The 18,056-nt window shown below is 46.2% G+C and overlaps 2 protein-coding genes across 2 annotated transcripts in view; both read left to right on the top strand.

Moving 5' to 3' along the window:
- Nucleotides 1-18,056, top strand: part of espn (espin) — a 105,676-nt gene that overhangs the window by 77,653 nt on the left and 9,967 nt on the right. Inside the window, 1 exon segment of the mRNA XM_042299917.1 lies at nucleotides 8,873-9,235. Within this exon segment, the coding sequence (XP_042155851.1) occupies nucleotides 8,873-9,235 (363 nt within the window).
- LOC121839620 (espin-like protein) lies at nucleotides 13,103-17,349 on the top strand. Its single transcript, XM_042299351.1, has one exon. It carries the CDS (start codon nucleotides 14,473-14,475, stop codon nucleotides 16,531-16,533), a length of 2,061 nt encoding a protein of 686 aa, XP_042155285.1. The 5' UTR covers nucleotides 13,103-14,472; the 3' UTR covers nucleotides 16,534-17,349.

Genomic DNA, 18,056 nt, shown 5'->3' with positions numbered 1-18,056 from the left:
GTGTGAATCAGGACTTCATGGTCAAATTGCTGCAAAGAAACCAGTACTAAAGGACACCAATAAGTAGAAGATGAAAGATAAGCTAAGAAACACAAGCAATGGACATTAGACCAATGGAGATCTGTCCTTTTGGTCTGATGAGTCCAGATTTGAGATTGTTCCAACCTCTGTGTCTTTGTGAGATGAAGAGTAGGTGAATGGATCATCTCTGCATGTGTGGTTCCCTTAACTTGAAGCATGGAGGAGGTGTGGTGGTGCTTTCTGGTGACACGGTATGTAATTTATTTAGAATTCAAGGCACACTTAACCAGCATAGCTACCACAGCATTTTGCAACAATATGTCATTCCATCTGGTTTGCTCTTAGTGGGACTATCATTTGTTTTTCAACAGGACAATGACCCAACACACCTTCAGGCTGTGTAAGGGCTATTTGACCAAGAAGGAGAGCTGCATCAGATGACCTGGCCTCCACAATCACCCGACCTCAACCCAATTGAGATGGTTTGGGATGAGTTGGACCGCAGAGTGAAAGAAAAGCAGCCAACAAGTGCTCAGCATATGTGGGAACTCCTTCAAGACTGTTGGAAAAGCATTCCTCATGAAGCTGGTTGAGAGAAGGCTAAAGAGTGTGCAAAGCTGTCGTCAAGGCAAAGGGTGGCTAATTTGAAGACTCTAAAATATATTTTGATTTGTCAAACACTTTTTTGGTTACATGATTCCATATGTTTCTTTTTTCATTCAAGAAAAACTTGAGTGAGTAGGTGTGTCCAAACTTTTGACTGGTACTGTGTATAATGATGTTTTATATAATATTCTTTACAAGTGTACTGACAAGTGACTAAATGATTCCCGCTGCATCAGAAACCAATAGTGTTGACTTCAACTTCTGGATCAATGCATTGTGATGTTCATGAAATGTATTTGGAGAAACTAGTGTTGTGATGTCGCTATCATTTGTCACGCTGGTATAAAGGATTTGGAGACAGGCACAGGAATACACAATAGCAGTTTTTAATACACCCAAAACAAACACGTATACAAAAACACTGGGCTGTACGTAATACACACTATATATAGCACGCAGCATAACAGCTGCACCAACGCATAGGTACTCACACAACCAATTGACATGGGAACAATAACCAACAAAAGACAGAGGGAACAGAGGGCACATATATAACATACTAATCGGGGGAAATGGGAAGCAGGTGTGTGTAATCAGACAAGACAGTCCTGTGTTGATGATAGTGAAGCCTAGAAAGCCGGTGAGGTAGACCTCCGGAACTGGTGAACAGAATGAGGAGCAGTGCCGGAGGGATCCGTGACATCATTAATGTGTTTGACAGTTATTTTATCAAATCAATTAACTACGTTTAATTATTAAGATGATTCAATTCATCATGTAACAATTTGTGATCTTTGGGCACCATGGGAAAAGTTATTTAACGAGTTCCTATCTCCCGACTAAACTCTAAAGATATAAATATCTCTTACATCAGTCACATTCATTCATTCTTATTTACCTCATCAGTCTCATTCTGAACGTCGAATAATCCGTTAAATCTGCACAAACCCTATTCTCCATGATGAATCAGCTTACACAAATTGGCTTAATTATTTATTTACTAACTAATGAAATAATCACACAGAAATACATAAACATGGCCTCCCGAGTGGCGCGGTGGTCTAAGGCACTGCATTGCAATGCTAGCTGTTCCATTAGAGATTCTGGGTTCGAGTCCAGGCTCTGTTGCAGCCGATCGCGACCGGGAGACCCATGGAGCGGCACACAATTGGTCCAGCATCGTCCGGGTTAGGGGAGGGTTTGGCCGGCAGGGATGTCCTTGTCCCACTGCGCACTAGCGACTCCTGTGGCGGTCCAGGGGCAGTGCATGCTGACATGGTCGCCAGGTGCACGGTGTTTCCTCGGACACATTGGTGTGGCTGGCTTCTGGGTTAAGTGGGCATTGTGTCAAGAAGCAGTGCGGCTTGGTTGGGTTGTGTTTCAGAGGACGCATGGCTCTCGCCCTTCGCCTCTCCCGAGTCCATATGGGAGTTGCAGCGATGAGACAAGACTGCAACTACCAATTGGGGAGAAAATGGGGGGGAAAACAATAAATAAATAAACAATAGAAGGATAGATTATACAGTGATTATTAACATGACGCATTGAAAAATCCCTATTGGTCTAACCCGATATGACGGTTTGTTACACAAAGAAAGTGCGGGAGGAGGAGAGACGCTCATCGTAAAGTATGGATATTTAGCACCCCAACAACTGCTCATTCGGATTTAAAAATGCAAGGTACATATTTACGCTTGTATGTCTTTGTCGTCTCGCCCTGTGTCACGGTTTTCTAGTGGTGATGAAGAGTCGGACCAAAATGCGGCGTGGTAAGTGTCCATGGTAAATCTTTAATAAAGAAAATACTGACACTGTATACAAAACAATAAACAAATGACAACCGTGAAGCTACAACATAGACAATCACCCACAAACAAACAGTGCAACCCAGGCTACCTAAGTATGATTCTCAATCAGAGACAACTAATGACACCTGCCTCTGATTGAGAACCATACTAGGCCGAAACATAGAAATGCCCCAAAACATAGAAAAACAAACATAGACTGCCCACCCAACTCACGCCCTGACCAACTAAATAAATACAAAAACAAAGGAAATAAAGGTCAGAACGTGACAGTACCCCCCAAAGGTGCGGACTCCGGCCGCAAAACCTTGACCTATAGGGGAGGGTCTGGGTGGGCGTCTGTCCGCGGTGGCGGCTCTGGCGCAGGACGCGGACCCCACTTCACCATTGTCTTAGTCCGCCTTATTGTCCGCCTCCGTGGCTTTCTCACCATGGCCACCCCTCTCAATGACCCCACTGGACAGAGGGGCAGCTCTGGACAGAGGGGCAGAAGCTCTGGACAGAGGGGCAGAAGCTCTGGACAGAGGGGCAGAAGCTCTGGACAGAGGGGCAGAAGCTCTGGACAGAGGGGCAGAAGCTCTGGACAGAGGGGCAGAAGCTCTGGACAGAGGGGCAGAAGCTCTGGCGCCTCTGGGCTGACGGGCTCTGGCGCCTCAGACTCCGGCAGCGGCGCCGGACAGGCGGGAGGCTCCGGCAGCAGCGCCGGACAGGCGGGAGGCTCCGGACAGGCGGGAGGCTCCGGCAGCGGCGCCGGACAGGCGGGAGGCTCCGGCAGCGGCGCCGGACAGGCGGGAGGCTCCGGCAGCGGCGCCGGACAGGCGGGAGGCTCCGGCAGCGGCGCCGGACAGGCGGGAGGCTCCGGACAGGCGGGAGGCTCCGGACAGGCGGGAGGCTCCGGCAGCGGCGCCGGACAGGCGGGAGACTCCGGCAGCGCCGGACAGGCGGGAGACTCCGGCAGCGGCGCCGGACAGGCGGGAGACTCCGGCAGCGGCGCCGGACAGGCGGGAGACTCCGGCAGCGGCGCCGGACAGGCGGGAGGCTCCGGCAGCGGCGCCGGACAGGCGGGGGAGGCTCCGGCAGCGGCGCCGGACAGGCGGGAGGCCCGGACAGGCGGGAGGCTCCGGCAGCGGCGCCGGACAGGCGGGAGGCTCCGGCAGCGGCGCCGGACAGGCGGGAGGCTCCGGCAGCGGCGCCGGACAGGCGGGAGACTCCGGCAGCAGCGCCGGACAGGCGGGAGACTCCGGCAGCTGCGCCGGACAGGCGGGAGACTCCGGCAGCGGCGCCGGACAGACAGGACCACCTGCAGGGAGGAGACGGAGAGACAGCCTGGTGCGTGGGGCTGCCACAGGAACCACCAGGCTGGGGAGACCTTCAGGAGGCTTGGTGTTAAAAGGAGGCAACTGAAGGACCGGGCTGTGGGGAGCACTGGAGCTCTGGTGCGCAACCTTGGCACCACTTCCCCAGGCTGGACAACTACTCTAGCCCGGACCCTCCAGAGTGCAGGCACAGGTTGAACCGGGCTGTGGGTAAGCACGGGAGATCTAGTGCTTACTACACGCACCTCTCCCTTAGGCTCCACTCCCACATTCGCCCGGCACGAGCGGAGCGCAGGCAGAGGACGCACTGCACCCTCCCAGCGCCCGGAGACACAGCACGCAGAGCCGGCGCAGGATAACCTGGACCCAACCTGCGTACCGGCGACCAGACCCGCTGAGCAGGCACCATACGCCCTGGCTCGATGCCCACACTCTCACGGCACTTTCGGGGCTGCCCTATAGCGCACCGGGCTATGGGCGCGCACTGGCGACACCGTGCGCTTAACCGCATAACACGGTGCCTGACCAGTAATGCGCTGCTTATAATAAGCACGAGGAGTGAGCTCAGGTCTGCTACCTGGCTCACTACCACACCTCGTCTGCCCCCAAAAATTTTTGGGGCTGCCTCTCGTACCTGTCGCACTGCCGTGCTGCCTCCTCATATCGCCGGCTCCTCTCTCCGGCTGCCTCTGTTCTCCTAGCTGCCTCCACCTGTTCCCATGGAAGGTGATCCTTTCCCGCCAGGATCTCCTCCCAGGTGTAGCAACCCTTGCCGTCCAATACATCCTCCCATGTCCAGGAGTCCTGTGATGCTGGCCGCTGTTGTTGCCGCTGCTGCTGCTGTCGTCGCTGCTGTTTACCACGCCGCTTGGTCCGTTGGTGGTGGGTGATTCTGTCACGGTTTTCTAGTGGTGATGAAGAGTCGGACCAAAATGCGGCGTGGTAAGTGTCCATGGTAAATCTTTAATAAAGAAAATACTGACACTGTATACAAAACAATAAACAAATGACAACCGTGAAGCTACAACATAGACAATCACCCACAAACAAACAGTGCAACCCAGGCTACCTAAGTATGATTCTCAATCAGAGACAACTAATGACACCTGCCTCTGATTGAGAACCATACTAGGCCGAAACATAGAAATGCCCCAAAACATAGAAAAACAAACATAGACTGCCCACCCAACTCACGCCCTGACCAACTAAATAAATACAAAAACAAAGGAAATAAAGGTCAGAACGTGACACCCTGTTGAAAGCGCCCGATCAGTCTGTGGAGTCAGTCGATAGAAAGTCTCTGTGTAAGTCTCTGGTTGTCCACCAGAGATCACCATGTCTTTTGTAGTTGTAGCCTCTTGGAATCGGAGTGTCTGTTATAACGGATCTTTCAGAGGTGTACCACGTGGTGTTCAGCAGTCCTTGTCCTTCGCTCTGTTTGCTTAGAATAGATAACCACCTATAGTGGTGAGAGGAAATTGTTCTTTGTCTCTCGTCTTTGGTCGAGTTTCCTAGGCTAACCGTGCATAAACAGCTGCAGACTATATGTCCCTGTGTAGTCTTCTTCTTCGAGAGAGAGAGTTTCAGAGGGTCTTGCCATTTTCTGGTGTTGTAGTCTTTAAACCATTTCGTAACGTGTTCAGCTCGCGCTGCACATATACAAGTCTTTAGCTTTAAACCATTTGTGACGTCCGGCTTACCATCCGTATACTGGTCTAATTGGTTGATTATTCAGGGTACAGCTAAGGCCACTGTCCACACCGGCAGCGAACCAGCATGTTTTGGTCTTGAGATTCCAATTCCCACCATTTCAAACGAGTGCATGATCCTCACGTTCTCTGGTCTAATGTAAATTTCGTTAGGAGTCCTTTTGTAAACACTTGGAGAAAAAAGGCGTTCCCTCCTTTTGTCATAATGTCTGTGCTCACATGGGCGTGTTTACTGACTGGGTAAAACTTTACATGAAAGACAAGTCTCATTTAGAAGGCTAAAATCACATTTCATCGTCTCACAAATAGTTTCATATTTAATCATATAAGTTCCACAGCATTTAGATGTAAATCTGATAACTGGGACAAATACATTTGTAGAGTTACCATTATTTGGTTATACAGTTCTTAATTATATCACAAAACAACTGATTTGACATGATTATTGTTTAGAGCCCCACCAACCATTTCCCACATTATTTACATTAGAAATATTGTTTCAATTACCAACCTTTTGATGTTTACAGACAGACATGAAAAACTACAGGTAATCTAGTAAAAGAAACATAGAATTCACATGAGTATAACAAAAACAGCAAAATAAAAACATTGACAGGTCAGGGAATCAGCCTCAAAATCCTTCATCAATGATTTAAAATCACCAATCAGGACAAGTTCTTGAAGTTTAAAAGTATTTTGTAAGGCGTCCCAAGCCGATGGCGCATAGGACGTAAAAGACCTTTTACCAAATTCAGTTCAGACATTTGTAACAGTTAGCAGGATAAAGTCCTGCGAACGAAGAGAGTACCCACATTTCTGAACAATAAAAATGGCCAAATAAAATGGTAGAGTCCCCAAAATGTCTTTCTAAATAAAAGTATACCAGTGACTGAGCCTACGATTGACAAGAGAAGGCCAGTCAACCCTGGTATATAAAGTGTGGTGATGTGTGAGGGTAAATTTCTAACACAACCAAAACAAAATGCAAATGCATCCAACAAGTTTGTAGAGTTACAAGCAAGCTTGATGTGGTCATTGCGTACTAGGAATATGAAACTTTTGAATACTTTAATACACTAAGTTAATTTTCCCAAATATTTATGATACCTTCAAATGGGGGGACTAGATACATAAAAGTGCTTTCATTTCTAAATGGTAAAACATATGTATGAAAATACCCTCAAATAAAAAGTGACATTCTGTACGGTCACCTCATATAAAACATTTAATCTCAAATCCAAAATACTGGCGTATAGAGACAAATTTAATGTTTTAGCTTCACTGTCCAAATAAATACAGTGCCTTTGGAAAGTATTCAGACCCCTTGATTTTCCCCCAAATTTTGTTACGTTACAGCCTTATTCCAAAATGTAATTTAATTTTTTTTTTTTACCTCATCAGTCTACACACAATACCGCATAATGACAAAGCAAAAACAGGTTTTTAGAAATGTTTGGTAATATATATATATATATATATCACATTTACATAAGTATTCAGACCCTTTACTCAGTACTTTGTTGAAGCACCTTTGGCAACAATTACAGCATTGAGTCTTCTTGGGTATGACGCTACAAGCTTGGCACACCTGTATTTGGGGAGTTTCTCCCATTCTTCTCTGCAGATCCTCTCAAGCTCTGTCAGGTTGGATGGGGAGCATTGCTGCACAGCTATTTTCAGGTCTCTCCAGAGTTATTCGATTGGGTTCAATTCCGTGCTTTGGCTGGGACACTCAAGGACATTCAGAGACTTGTCCCGAAGCCACTCCTGCGTTGTCTTGGCTGTGTGCTTAGGGTTGTTGTCCTGTTGGAAGGTGAACCTTCAGCCCAGTCTGAGGTCCTGAACACTCTGGAGCAGGTTTTCATCAAGGATCTCTCTGTACTTTGCTCAGTTCATCTTTGCCTCAATCCTGACTAGTCTCCCAGTCCCTGCCACTGAAAAACATCCCCACAGCATGATGCTGCCACCACCATGCTTCACCGTAGGGATGGTCCCAGGTTCTCCAGATGTGACGCTTGGCATTCAGGCCAAAGATTTAAATCATGTTTTCATCAGACCAGAGAATCTTGTTCCTCGTGGTCTGGGAGTGCTTAGGTTGTCTTTTGGCAAACTCCAAGCGGGCTGTCATGTGCCTTTACTGAGGAGTGGCTTCCGTCTGGCCACTCTACCATAAAGGCCTGATTGGTGGAGTGCTGCAGAGATGTTTGTCCTTCTGGAAGATTCTCCCATCTCCACAGAGGAACTCTAGAGCTCTGTCAGTGACCATCGGGTTCTTGGTCACCTCCCTGACCAAGGCCCTTCTCCCCCGATTGCTCAGTTTGGTCGGGCGGCCAGCTCTAGGAAGAGTATTGGTGGTTCCAAACTTCTTCCATTTAAGAATGATAGAAGCCACTGTGTTTTTGGGGAACTTCAATGCTGCAGAATTTTTTTGGTACCCTTCGCCAGATCTGTGCATTTGACATAATCCTGTCTCTGAGCTCTACGGACAATTCCTTCAACCTCATGGCTTGGTTTTTGCTCTGACATGCACTGTCAGCTGTGGGACCTTATATAGGCAGGTGTGTGCCTTTTCAAATCATGTCCAATCAATTGAATTTACCAGATGGACCCCAATCAATTTGTATAAACATCTGAAGGATGATCAATGGAAACCTGAGCTCAATTTCAAGTCTCATAGCAAAGGGTCTGATTATTTTTTTAATGTATTTTTGTAGATTGTTGAGGAAAAAGTTATATTTTTTACATTTTTTAATTTGACCCCTTTTCTCCCCAATTTCGTGGTATCCAATTGTTTAGTAGCTACTATCTTGTCTCATCGCTACAACTCCCGTACGGGCTCGGGAGAGACGAAGGTTCAAAGTCATGCGTCCTCCGATACCCAACCCAACCAAGCCGCACTGCTTCTTAACACAGCGCGCATCCAACCCGGAAGCCAGCCGCACCAATGTGTCGGAGGAAACACTGTGCAACCTTGGTTAGCGTGCACTGTGCCCGGCCCACCACAAGAGTCGCTGGTGTAAGATGAGACAAGGATTTCCCTACCGGCCAGACCCTGCCTAACCCGGAAGACGCTAGGCCAATTGTGCGTCGCCCCATGGACCTCCCGGTCGCGGCCGGTTAAGACAGAGCCTGGGCGCGAACCCAGACTCTCTGGTGGCACAGCAGTACAGCGCCCTTAACCACTGCGCCACCCGGGAGGCCTGGAATTTTTTTTAAAAATCCATTTTAGAATTAGGCTGTAACCTAACAAAATGTGGAAAACGTCAAGGGGTCTGAATACGTTCCAAAGGCGATGTACATAGGGGAGTGTCAATGTTGTAGATTCTATGAAGTGTATGGATATTGCAATTGAGCCCATGTAGTTTAAGCCATGGACAAATTCCAGTTTGACTTTTATACCCCTTCCATCCTCCAGGGAGAGAGCCCTACGTCCCCGCCCCCGACCCGCACGGTCAGCCCGCCATCAGCCAAGCCCATGTCCCCGCCCCCTGCTGCCAGCGCCACTTCGCCACCCACCACCCCCAGCCCGGTTGGCACTGGCACGCCCCGGACCCTCTCCACCTCTCAGAGCAGCGAGCAGCTACTCAATGGGAATGGCAGCGGAGCAGCGTCGGCATCTAGCCTGATGGGTCAGACCAGGAAGGGTAGCCTGGCGGACGTGGAGGCCCTCGTGCCCACACACGATGAGCAGGGCCGGGCCATCCCCGAGTGGAAGAGGCAGGTCATGGTACGCAAGCTCCAGGTCAAGATGCAGGAGGAGGAAGAACACAAACGCAAGGTAGGCATGAATGGGAGGGGGTGTGAGAGAAAGATAGAAGTCCAAGTGTGATGAGAAAGATTCACAGTTTCAGCTCTCCTTTTTGTGCTGCTGTCACATAACTGGTGCTCGGGGGAATAACACGGTCAAACGTGGTTAAAAGGGATTGAAAGCACAAGGAGGATGGCTGAAATGTGGGTTCGTGTGCGATTTTGGTGGGTTGGTTTTGTTTGAACGCATGCTCAAGCCTTTGCTGTGTCTTTTGAAAGAGCTTGATATGGCCACCACTGCATGTCAGAATATGGTATATGGATTATATTCCTTAAAGGGAGCCAAGTTTGGTTTGAGTAAGAACATTATAGTTGTAGTGCTTCTGATGTTTTATAGGTGTTGCAGTATTTGATGGCTGTGTTTATAATCTGAATTGATTGTTCATTTTGTAATCTGTTTAGAAGTAGGCAGGTTGTAGTCAGATGGTTTGAGGACTTCTACACGAGCAGTCTACTTTCAGTCATTACTTTTACGTTTTAATATACAGTGCCTTCGGAAAGTATTCAAACTCCTTGACATTTTTCATATTTTGTTCTCTTAAAGCCTTATTCTATTTTTTTATTACCTCTCATCAATCTACACACAATACCCCATAATGACAAAGCAAAAACAGGTGTTTAAAAATGTTTGCAAATGTGTTACAAATAAAAAACGGAACTATTACATATACATAAGTATTCAGACCCTTTACTCAGTTCTTTGTTGAAGTGATTACAGCCTCGAGTCTTCTTGGGTATGACGCTACAAGCTTGACACACCTGTATTTGGGGATTTTCTCCCATTCTTCTCTGCAGATCCTCTCAAGCTCTGTCAGGTTGGATGCGGAGCGTTGCTGCACAGCTATTTTCAGGTCTCTCCAGAGATGTTCGATCGGGTTCAAGTCAGGGCTCTGGCTGGGCCACTCAAGTACATTCAGAGAGTTGTCCCCAAGCCACTCCTGCGTTGTTTTGGCTGTGTGCTTAGGGTTGTTGTCCTGTTGAAAGGTGAACCTTTGCCCCAGTCTGAGGTCCTGAGTGCTCTGGGGCAGGTTTTCATCAAGGATATCGCTGTACTTTGCTCCGTTCATATTTTCCTCAATCCTGACTAGTCTCCCTGTCCCTTCTGCTGAAAAACATCGCCATAGCATGATGCTGCCACCACCATGCTTCACTGTTGTGACGTTCCCAGGTTTTCTCCAGATGTGAAGCTTGGCATTCAGACCAAAGAGTTAAATCTTGGTTTCATCATACTAATATTGACTCTCATGGTCGGTGAGTCTTTAGGTGCCTTTTGGCAAACTCCAAGCGGGCTGTCATGTGCCTTTACTGAGGAGTGGCTTCCGTCTGGCCACTCTACCATAAAGGCCTGATTTGGTGGAGTGCTGCAGAGATGGTTGTCCTTCTGCAAGGTTCTCCCATCTCCACAGAGGAACTCTAGAGCTCTGTCAGAGTGACCATCGGGTTCTTGGTCACCTCACTGACCAAGGCCCTTCTCCCCCAATTGCTCAGTTTGGCCGGGCGGCCAGCTCTAGGAGAAGTCTTGGTGATTATAAACTTCTTCCATTTAAGAATTATGGGGGCCACTGTGTTCTTGGGGACCTTCAATGCTGCAGACATTTTTGGTACCCTTCGCCAGATCTGTGCTGCGACACAATCCTGTCTCTGAGCTCTACGGACAATTCCTTCAACCTCATGGCTTGGTTTTTGCTCTAACATGCACTGGCAACTATGGGACCTTATATAGACAGGTGTGTGCCTTTCCACATCATGTCCAATCAATTGAATTGACCAAAGATGGACTTCAGTCAAGTTGTAGAAACATCTCAAGGATGATCAATGGAAACAGGATACACATGAGCTCAATTTCGAGTCTCATGCTTATGTAAATAAGTATTTCTGTTTATTTTTTTTAAAGTCTAAAAACTTGTTTTCGCTTTGTCAATATGGGGTATTGTGTGTAGATTGCTGAGGATTTCTTGTTATTTAATCCATGTTAGAATAAGGCTGTAACTTTAAAAAATCAAGGGGTCTGAATTCTTTCCGAAGGCACTGTACATGTTATGTTATTAGATGAACAATAATCCTTTTCAGAGGTTATGTTTTAAGTCTTGTTATGTGTCAATAAGTTAGTATGTGTTGTCGAAGTCTCTGGTCTGCCTGGCTGCTTGGTACTAGTACCTGTGCCCTTAGTATCGGCTACTATTACCTGTGGGAGTTTGAACATAAATGATTCTTCACAATGGCAGCAGTTTTATCATAATACAATTAAAAACATGAATAATTGATTGACATGTTAGAACTGTGCATGTATTCCCCATGGCGAATGTCTTTAAAGCAGTTTGAGAAATTGAACTACTATTAAACTGAACTACTAAACTATTGATAATAGGAAACTTGCAACAGACAATACCAGTCAAAAGTTTGGGCACACCTACTCATTCTAGTTTTTCTTTATTTTTACTATTTTCTACATTGTAGAATAATAGTGAAAACATCACTATGAAATAACACATGGAATCATGTAGTAACCAAAAAATCCAAATATATTTAAAAAATGTGCGATTCTTCAAAGAAGCCACCCTTTGCCTTGATGACAGCTTTGCACACTCTTGGAATTTTCTTCAACCATCTTCATGAGGTAGTCACCTGGAATTAACAGGTGTGCCTTGTTAAAAGATAATTTGTGGAATTTCTTTCCTTCTTAATGCGTTTGAGCCAGAAGATAGCCCAATTTGGTAAAAGAGCAAGTCCATATTATGGCAAGAATAGCTCAAATAAGCAAAGAAAAACAACAGCCCATCAAGACATGAAGGTCAGTCAATCTGGGAAATTTCAAGAACTTTTAACGTTTCTTCAAGTGCAGTTGCAAAAACCTTCAAGTGCTGTGATGAAACTGTCTCTCATGAGGACTGCTACAGGAAAGGAAGACACAGAGTTACATTTGCTGCAGAGGATAAGTTAATTAGAGTTACCAGCCTCAGAAATTGCAGCCCATATAAATGCTTCCCAGAGTTCAAGTAACAGACACATCTCAACATCAACTGTTCAGACGAGACAGCGTGAATCAGGCCTTCATGGTCGAATTGCTGCAAAGAAACCAGTACTAAAGGACACCAATAAGAAGAAAAGACTTGATTGGACCAAAAAAAACACTAGAAATGGACATTAAACCGGTGGAAATCTGTCCTTTTGGTCTGTCGTGTCTTGTGAGATGCAGAGTAGGTGAACGGATGATCTCTGCATGTGTGGTTCCCACCATGAATGGAGGAGGTGTGATGGTGCTTTACTGGTGACACTGTCTGTGATTTATTTAGAATTCAAGCCACACTTAACCAGCAAGGCTACCACATCATTCTGCAGTGATACGCCATCCCATCTGGTTTGCTCTTAGTGGGACTAGCATTTGTTTTTCAACAGGACTATGACCCAAAAACACCTCAAGGCTATGTAAGGGCTATTTGGCCAAGAAGGAGAGTGATGGAGTGCTGCATCAGATGACCTGGCCTCCACAATCACCCGACCTCAACCCAATTGAGATGGTTTGGGATGAGTTGGACCACAGAGTGAAGTCAAGACTGTTGGAAAAGCATTCCTTATGAAGCTGGTTGAGAGAATGCCAAGAGTGTGCAAAGCTGTCATCAAGGCAAAGGGTGGCTACTTTGAAGAATCTAAAAATATATTTTGATTTGTTGAACACTTTTTTGGTTGCTACATGATTCCATATGTGTTATTTCATAGTCTTGATGTCTTCACTATTATTCTACAATGTAGAACATAGTCAAAATAAAGAAACACATTGTAATGAGTAGGTGTCTCCAAACTTTTGACTGGTACTGTAGGTGTTTGTTAATTTATATAATCTATATTTTATTTAAACATATCACTATCAGATTGCTTTGTTTTGACTGGAACGTTAAATATGATTTCATATACTTAAGTCAGTACCTGTTCCATCCAAGATGGTGGGCATTGACTACTGTACTAATATAGTGACAGATGCCTTCATTATTTTTAAGTCGATGAAGAACCTATACATTGTATGCTGATGTAACCATTTCCTGAATTTGCAAGTACAATCTAAATGATGCTGAATCGGATTGTTTGTCGCCCTTCCATCAGGCCATGCAGATACTGTATATCCTGCTTTGATATATTGAGTTCAGGGGTCACAACAAATGCATGCATCTTTTTTTATTTTACTTGACTTTTGTGCTGAACCCAGGCCCTGCAGAGTGTGGTGAAATGGATACTTACAGGCTACGGTGCCCATTCCAGTTCTAGCCCGTTTAAAAGCCTGATATGCAGTAGGATCTGGCTGATGGCTTCACAGTGTGGCTAGTAATTGGAGATGGAGCAGTGCAGCTCTAAGTCATTACATGCTGATTCAGTGGTGTGATGCAAGGCCTATTCACACGAGCTCCATGTCCATCTATACACTCCACGTTATCTACTTCTTTGAGGATGCTTCTCTGGGTTTCTTTTTTTGCTATGGATAAGCCTGTTAAAACTCCCTATCAAACCAATAGGGATTTATAAAACAAACCTGTTCACACACAATTATAATGAAATACTAACTAGGAAGAGTATAATTAATTTGCCCCAATAATCAAAACAGAAAGGGAACTTTTTTCATCATGACATAAAACTTGAACATTCTATTTCAAGGTCTGCTTGTAAACTGCTTATCACCATTAATGACATATTTTGTTAACCATATACATGCATAAGCCTGATCCTCTCCATCATAATTTATTTATACATATACAAATGACATTGAATGATTTACAAACCGTTATAATAGTTAAACTATTAAATAATGAATTCTAAGCAGTTTAAATGCAGACCTCCAAATAAAGTGAACCCATACACCCAACCATATTCAGCCAGCAGTTGTGCGCTGAAGATTTTTCCACCCTGATTTCATAAAGGAGTAGCCTGTGCCCTGACTCTCAGCTAATCTAGGAGTTATGAAGCTTGTACTGAGGCAGTGCCATTGCACCACTAAATCCATGTAAATCCTGTGTGACGAGGAAGTATGAACATGCGCCGTGTGTTAATAGTACACCAGGAAGTGCAAGCTGAAGGAACTTCCCCCTTCCCCCCTCTTTTCTGTTGTTCTTTGCTGTCCCTTGAACTCTAATCTAGTTTGCGGCCAGTGGACACTACCAGCCTCAAGAGTGGCACTACTCTCATGTCCACAATGCCATCCTGGGCCCCTTTGGAGAGCTGATGATGGAGGACGACCTCATCCGCATTGAGAAGCAAATCGAGAACCTGCAGGTCATGCACAAGGTGACGGAGGTGGAAAAGGAACTGGAAGAGTTGGAGCGAGAGCTTCAACAACTTCTTCCCGTGTCTGCCGCCCTCAACCAGGAGCACTTCTACATCAACCCCAAGCAAGTTCATGGGCAAGCGGAAGATCTGCCAGCCTGGTGCAGCAAAATCTCAACGCTGCTCAAGAGCATGGCTATTCTCCTGGCCACCCTGGGAGGCAAGACGATAGACATCTTGGATTTGATATCTCCCGGATATGCTCAGGAGGAAGGGAGTAACAATAGGATGGGCCAGATGACCCCAGCAGGATCCATTGCCACTGGGGTCATCGGACGATCCCAGTCGTTCTCCACTAGGGAGGAGGTGGAGAAGGAGATCAAGCAGTGTGGCGTCTCTGTGAAGAACCTGAAGGCCAACTATGAGATTCAGAACCAGTTCCAGTTTGCTGATGACAAAACGAACCGGGTGTACAAGCGCAAGAGGTCCCTCCCTGCGGTGAGCGAGTCCAGTTATCTCCCCGAGCCGATTCAGGAAGATGAGGTCCCGTGTTCCCCTGCAGAGGTCCTCCAGTCCCCTAACAATGGAGACTTTTCTCCAGTCCAGGAATCTCTGCCTCTGGTGGAGGAACCTGTAATCATGCCATCTCATGCTCCTCTTACATACCAGTCTTCTGATGTGATCCCTCAGTCTGATCAGTTCAACCAGGTTCTGTCTACAGACCCTATACTGAACCACGAGCAGCTGACTCGGAGCCTGGAGGTGCAGACGGACATGAGCTACGTCCAAGAGTGCATTGAGATGAGGAAGGAGCGGATCGTCTTCTTGTTCCTGGAACACTGGCGAAAGTACACCCTCTCAGAGTCCTACAGGCCAAAGTACACAGCCAAACGGGGAAGTCTAAGGGTGGGTCTGGACGACTATAACCGGTTCACTGCTGATCTGGAAGGAGACACACCGAGTGAGGATGACAAAACACTCCTATTCATGAAGTCCAGGCAAGTGGTAGGGAACCTGATTGGCCACTGGAGGACCATCATGAGCCAGGTGCCCACTCGCCAGATCCGCCGGCTCAGTCGGGCCCAGATGATCTACTGGCCGGAGCATTTCCTGCCACACGTTAATGGAGCACCGGTCAGCTACGAGACCCTAACCCTAGACCTCTTTATGCTGGGCTACTTCCAACTCCTAGAGATGAGCATGTCACGCAGCGAGCGCAAGTTCCGCCACCTACTGTGCTACGAGATGTTCGACCGCCTCGGAAGCTACAGCTGGGAGCTGATTCGCCAGTTCCACCGTGAGGTCATGGAGGAGATTGAGCAAGGGAAGCGGGACTGGGCGGACAGCTTTGAAGACATAAAGCAAAAGTACTTTGGTGATTCTGCGGATGGGGGAGGAATGATGACCGCCTCGCTACTTTCAATTGCTCCTGAGGCGTCGGTTGTGCCATTCCAGGTGCCGTTGCCTGCCCCAGAACCAAACATGTATTTGCCTTCGATTGCTGTACAGGATAGTGTCCAGCTTACTGCTCAGGACTGCATTAACCATGCAGAGCAGAGTGCAGTGAAGGACACTGTGGAGGACACTGTTCAGGCAGATGTGAACACTTCTGAGCCGAGTCCAACGAAGGGGCCTATTCAGGATGCTGTGAAGACTGAAAGTGTAGCACAAGAGAGTGTTCCAAAAGACAGAGTTCAGACTTCTGTGCAGGATTCAGCGCAGAAAACTGGGCAGGATACTGTTCTGGAGGCTTTGCAAGACTCAGTAGGCCAGGTTGTGACAACTGAGACCACAGTACAGAGTGTAGGGAAGTGTGTGACGCAGGACATTGCACCTGCTCCACTTCAAGTCACCATAGTCACACCCGTATATGAACCTCCGCACAGAGAAGAGCCCAATGAAGACTCAATCAAACTGATCTACGAACTGAAAGAGTTCAGCAATGAGGAGATCAGCAGGTACATTGAGCGCAGCTTTGCCTTCTGGAAGGAAAAGGAAGCTGAACTGTTTGATATCTGACCATCAGCGATAAGCAGAAGATATGTGGAATACTCTTTACACAAAAGTGTTAGGCTAAACATGCTTGGACAAAGCAGGCAACAAAGCCACGAGGGAAAGTGTCAAGGAAACTATCCTCCTATGTGGAACATGCTAGGGAGAGAGCTAATCTGTGTTTTAGCCTTGAGGCCTCAGATAACACAAGGAACTGTTACATGGTTTCAGTAAGGAAAGGAGCATCCAGCCTGTGATTGGATGTCCGGCAGTCAAATCACTTTGTCTTGTCAACCACTGATATGCAAAAAATGATCAGATGTAATGATACAGTGGAAGAGGGAGTGCTCTAAATGCACTACCAGCAATGACTCCCTGAATTCTAATTAGTCTTTGGAACAAATATTTTTTATTCCAAGTTTCTTATCTATTATTGGTTTGCTACAGTAGTTTTTTGATATCCAAAGACAGGCCCTAATGTAGTGTGTGAGGTGGTTTTTCATCCAAATGTAATATTTATTTTTACCTTTATTTAACTAGGCAAGTCAGTTAAGAACAAATTCTTATTTACAATGACGGCCTAGGACATGTTATACATAAGGACATGTTATACATAAGCAAGTCCGTTTGGACATAATGCAACCTACTGTATGTAACATAATTTGATCAAACAGGAATAATGCAGATTTTTTTTAATGTGATAATGAAGAGTTGGGCGAGGTGCCCCCTGACACCCCCCCAAGAAACTGCACCCGTGGCATGCTCGAGTGTCATTCTAATGATATTTATTAGAGGTCGACTGATTAATCGGAATGGCCGATTAATTAGGGCCGATTTCAAGTTTTCATAACAATCGGAAATTGGTATTTTTGGGTGCCGATTTGACGATTTAAAAAAATATATAAAAAAAAAAATCCTTTATTTAACTAGGCAAGTCAGTTAATAAGAACACATTCTTATTTTCAATGACGGCCCAGGAACGGTGGGTTAACTGTCTCGTTAAGGGGCAGAACAACAGATTTTCCCCTTTGTCAGCTCAGGGGATCCAATCTTGCAACCTTACAGTTAACTAGTCCAATGCAATAATGACCTGCCTCTCTCTCGTTGCACTCCACAAGGAGACTGCCTGTTACGCGAATGCAGTAAGCCAAGGTAAGTTGCTAGCTTGCATTAAACTTATCTTATAAAAAACAATCAATCATAATCACTAGTTAACTACACATGGTTGATGATATTACTAGATATTATCTAGCGGGTCCTGCGTTGCATATAATGTGACTGAGCAGACAAGCATACAAGTATCTAAGTATCTGACTGAGCTGTGGTAGGTAGAAGCGGGTGCGTAAACATTAATTCAAACAGCACTTTCGTGCGTTTTGCCAGCAGCTCTTCGTTGTGCGTCAAGCATTGTGCTGTTTATGACTTCAAGCCTATCAACTCCTGAGATGAGGCTGGTGTAACCGAAGTGAAATGGCTAGCTAGTTAGCACGTGCTAATAGCATTTCAAACATCATTTGCTCTGAGCCTTCTAGTAGTTGTTCCCCTTGCTC

Source organism: Oncorhynchus tshawytscha, linkage group LG16, assembly GCF_018296145.1.
Source record: "Oncorhynchus tshawytscha isolate Ot180627B linkage group LG16, Otsh_v2.0, whole genome shotgun sequence".
Classification (NCBI taxonomy): Eukaryota; Metazoa; Chordata; class Actinopteri; order Salmoniformes; family Salmonidae; genus Oncorhynchus; species Oncorhynchus tshawytscha.
This window is presented reverse-complemented; position numbering and strand designations above follow the sequence as displayed.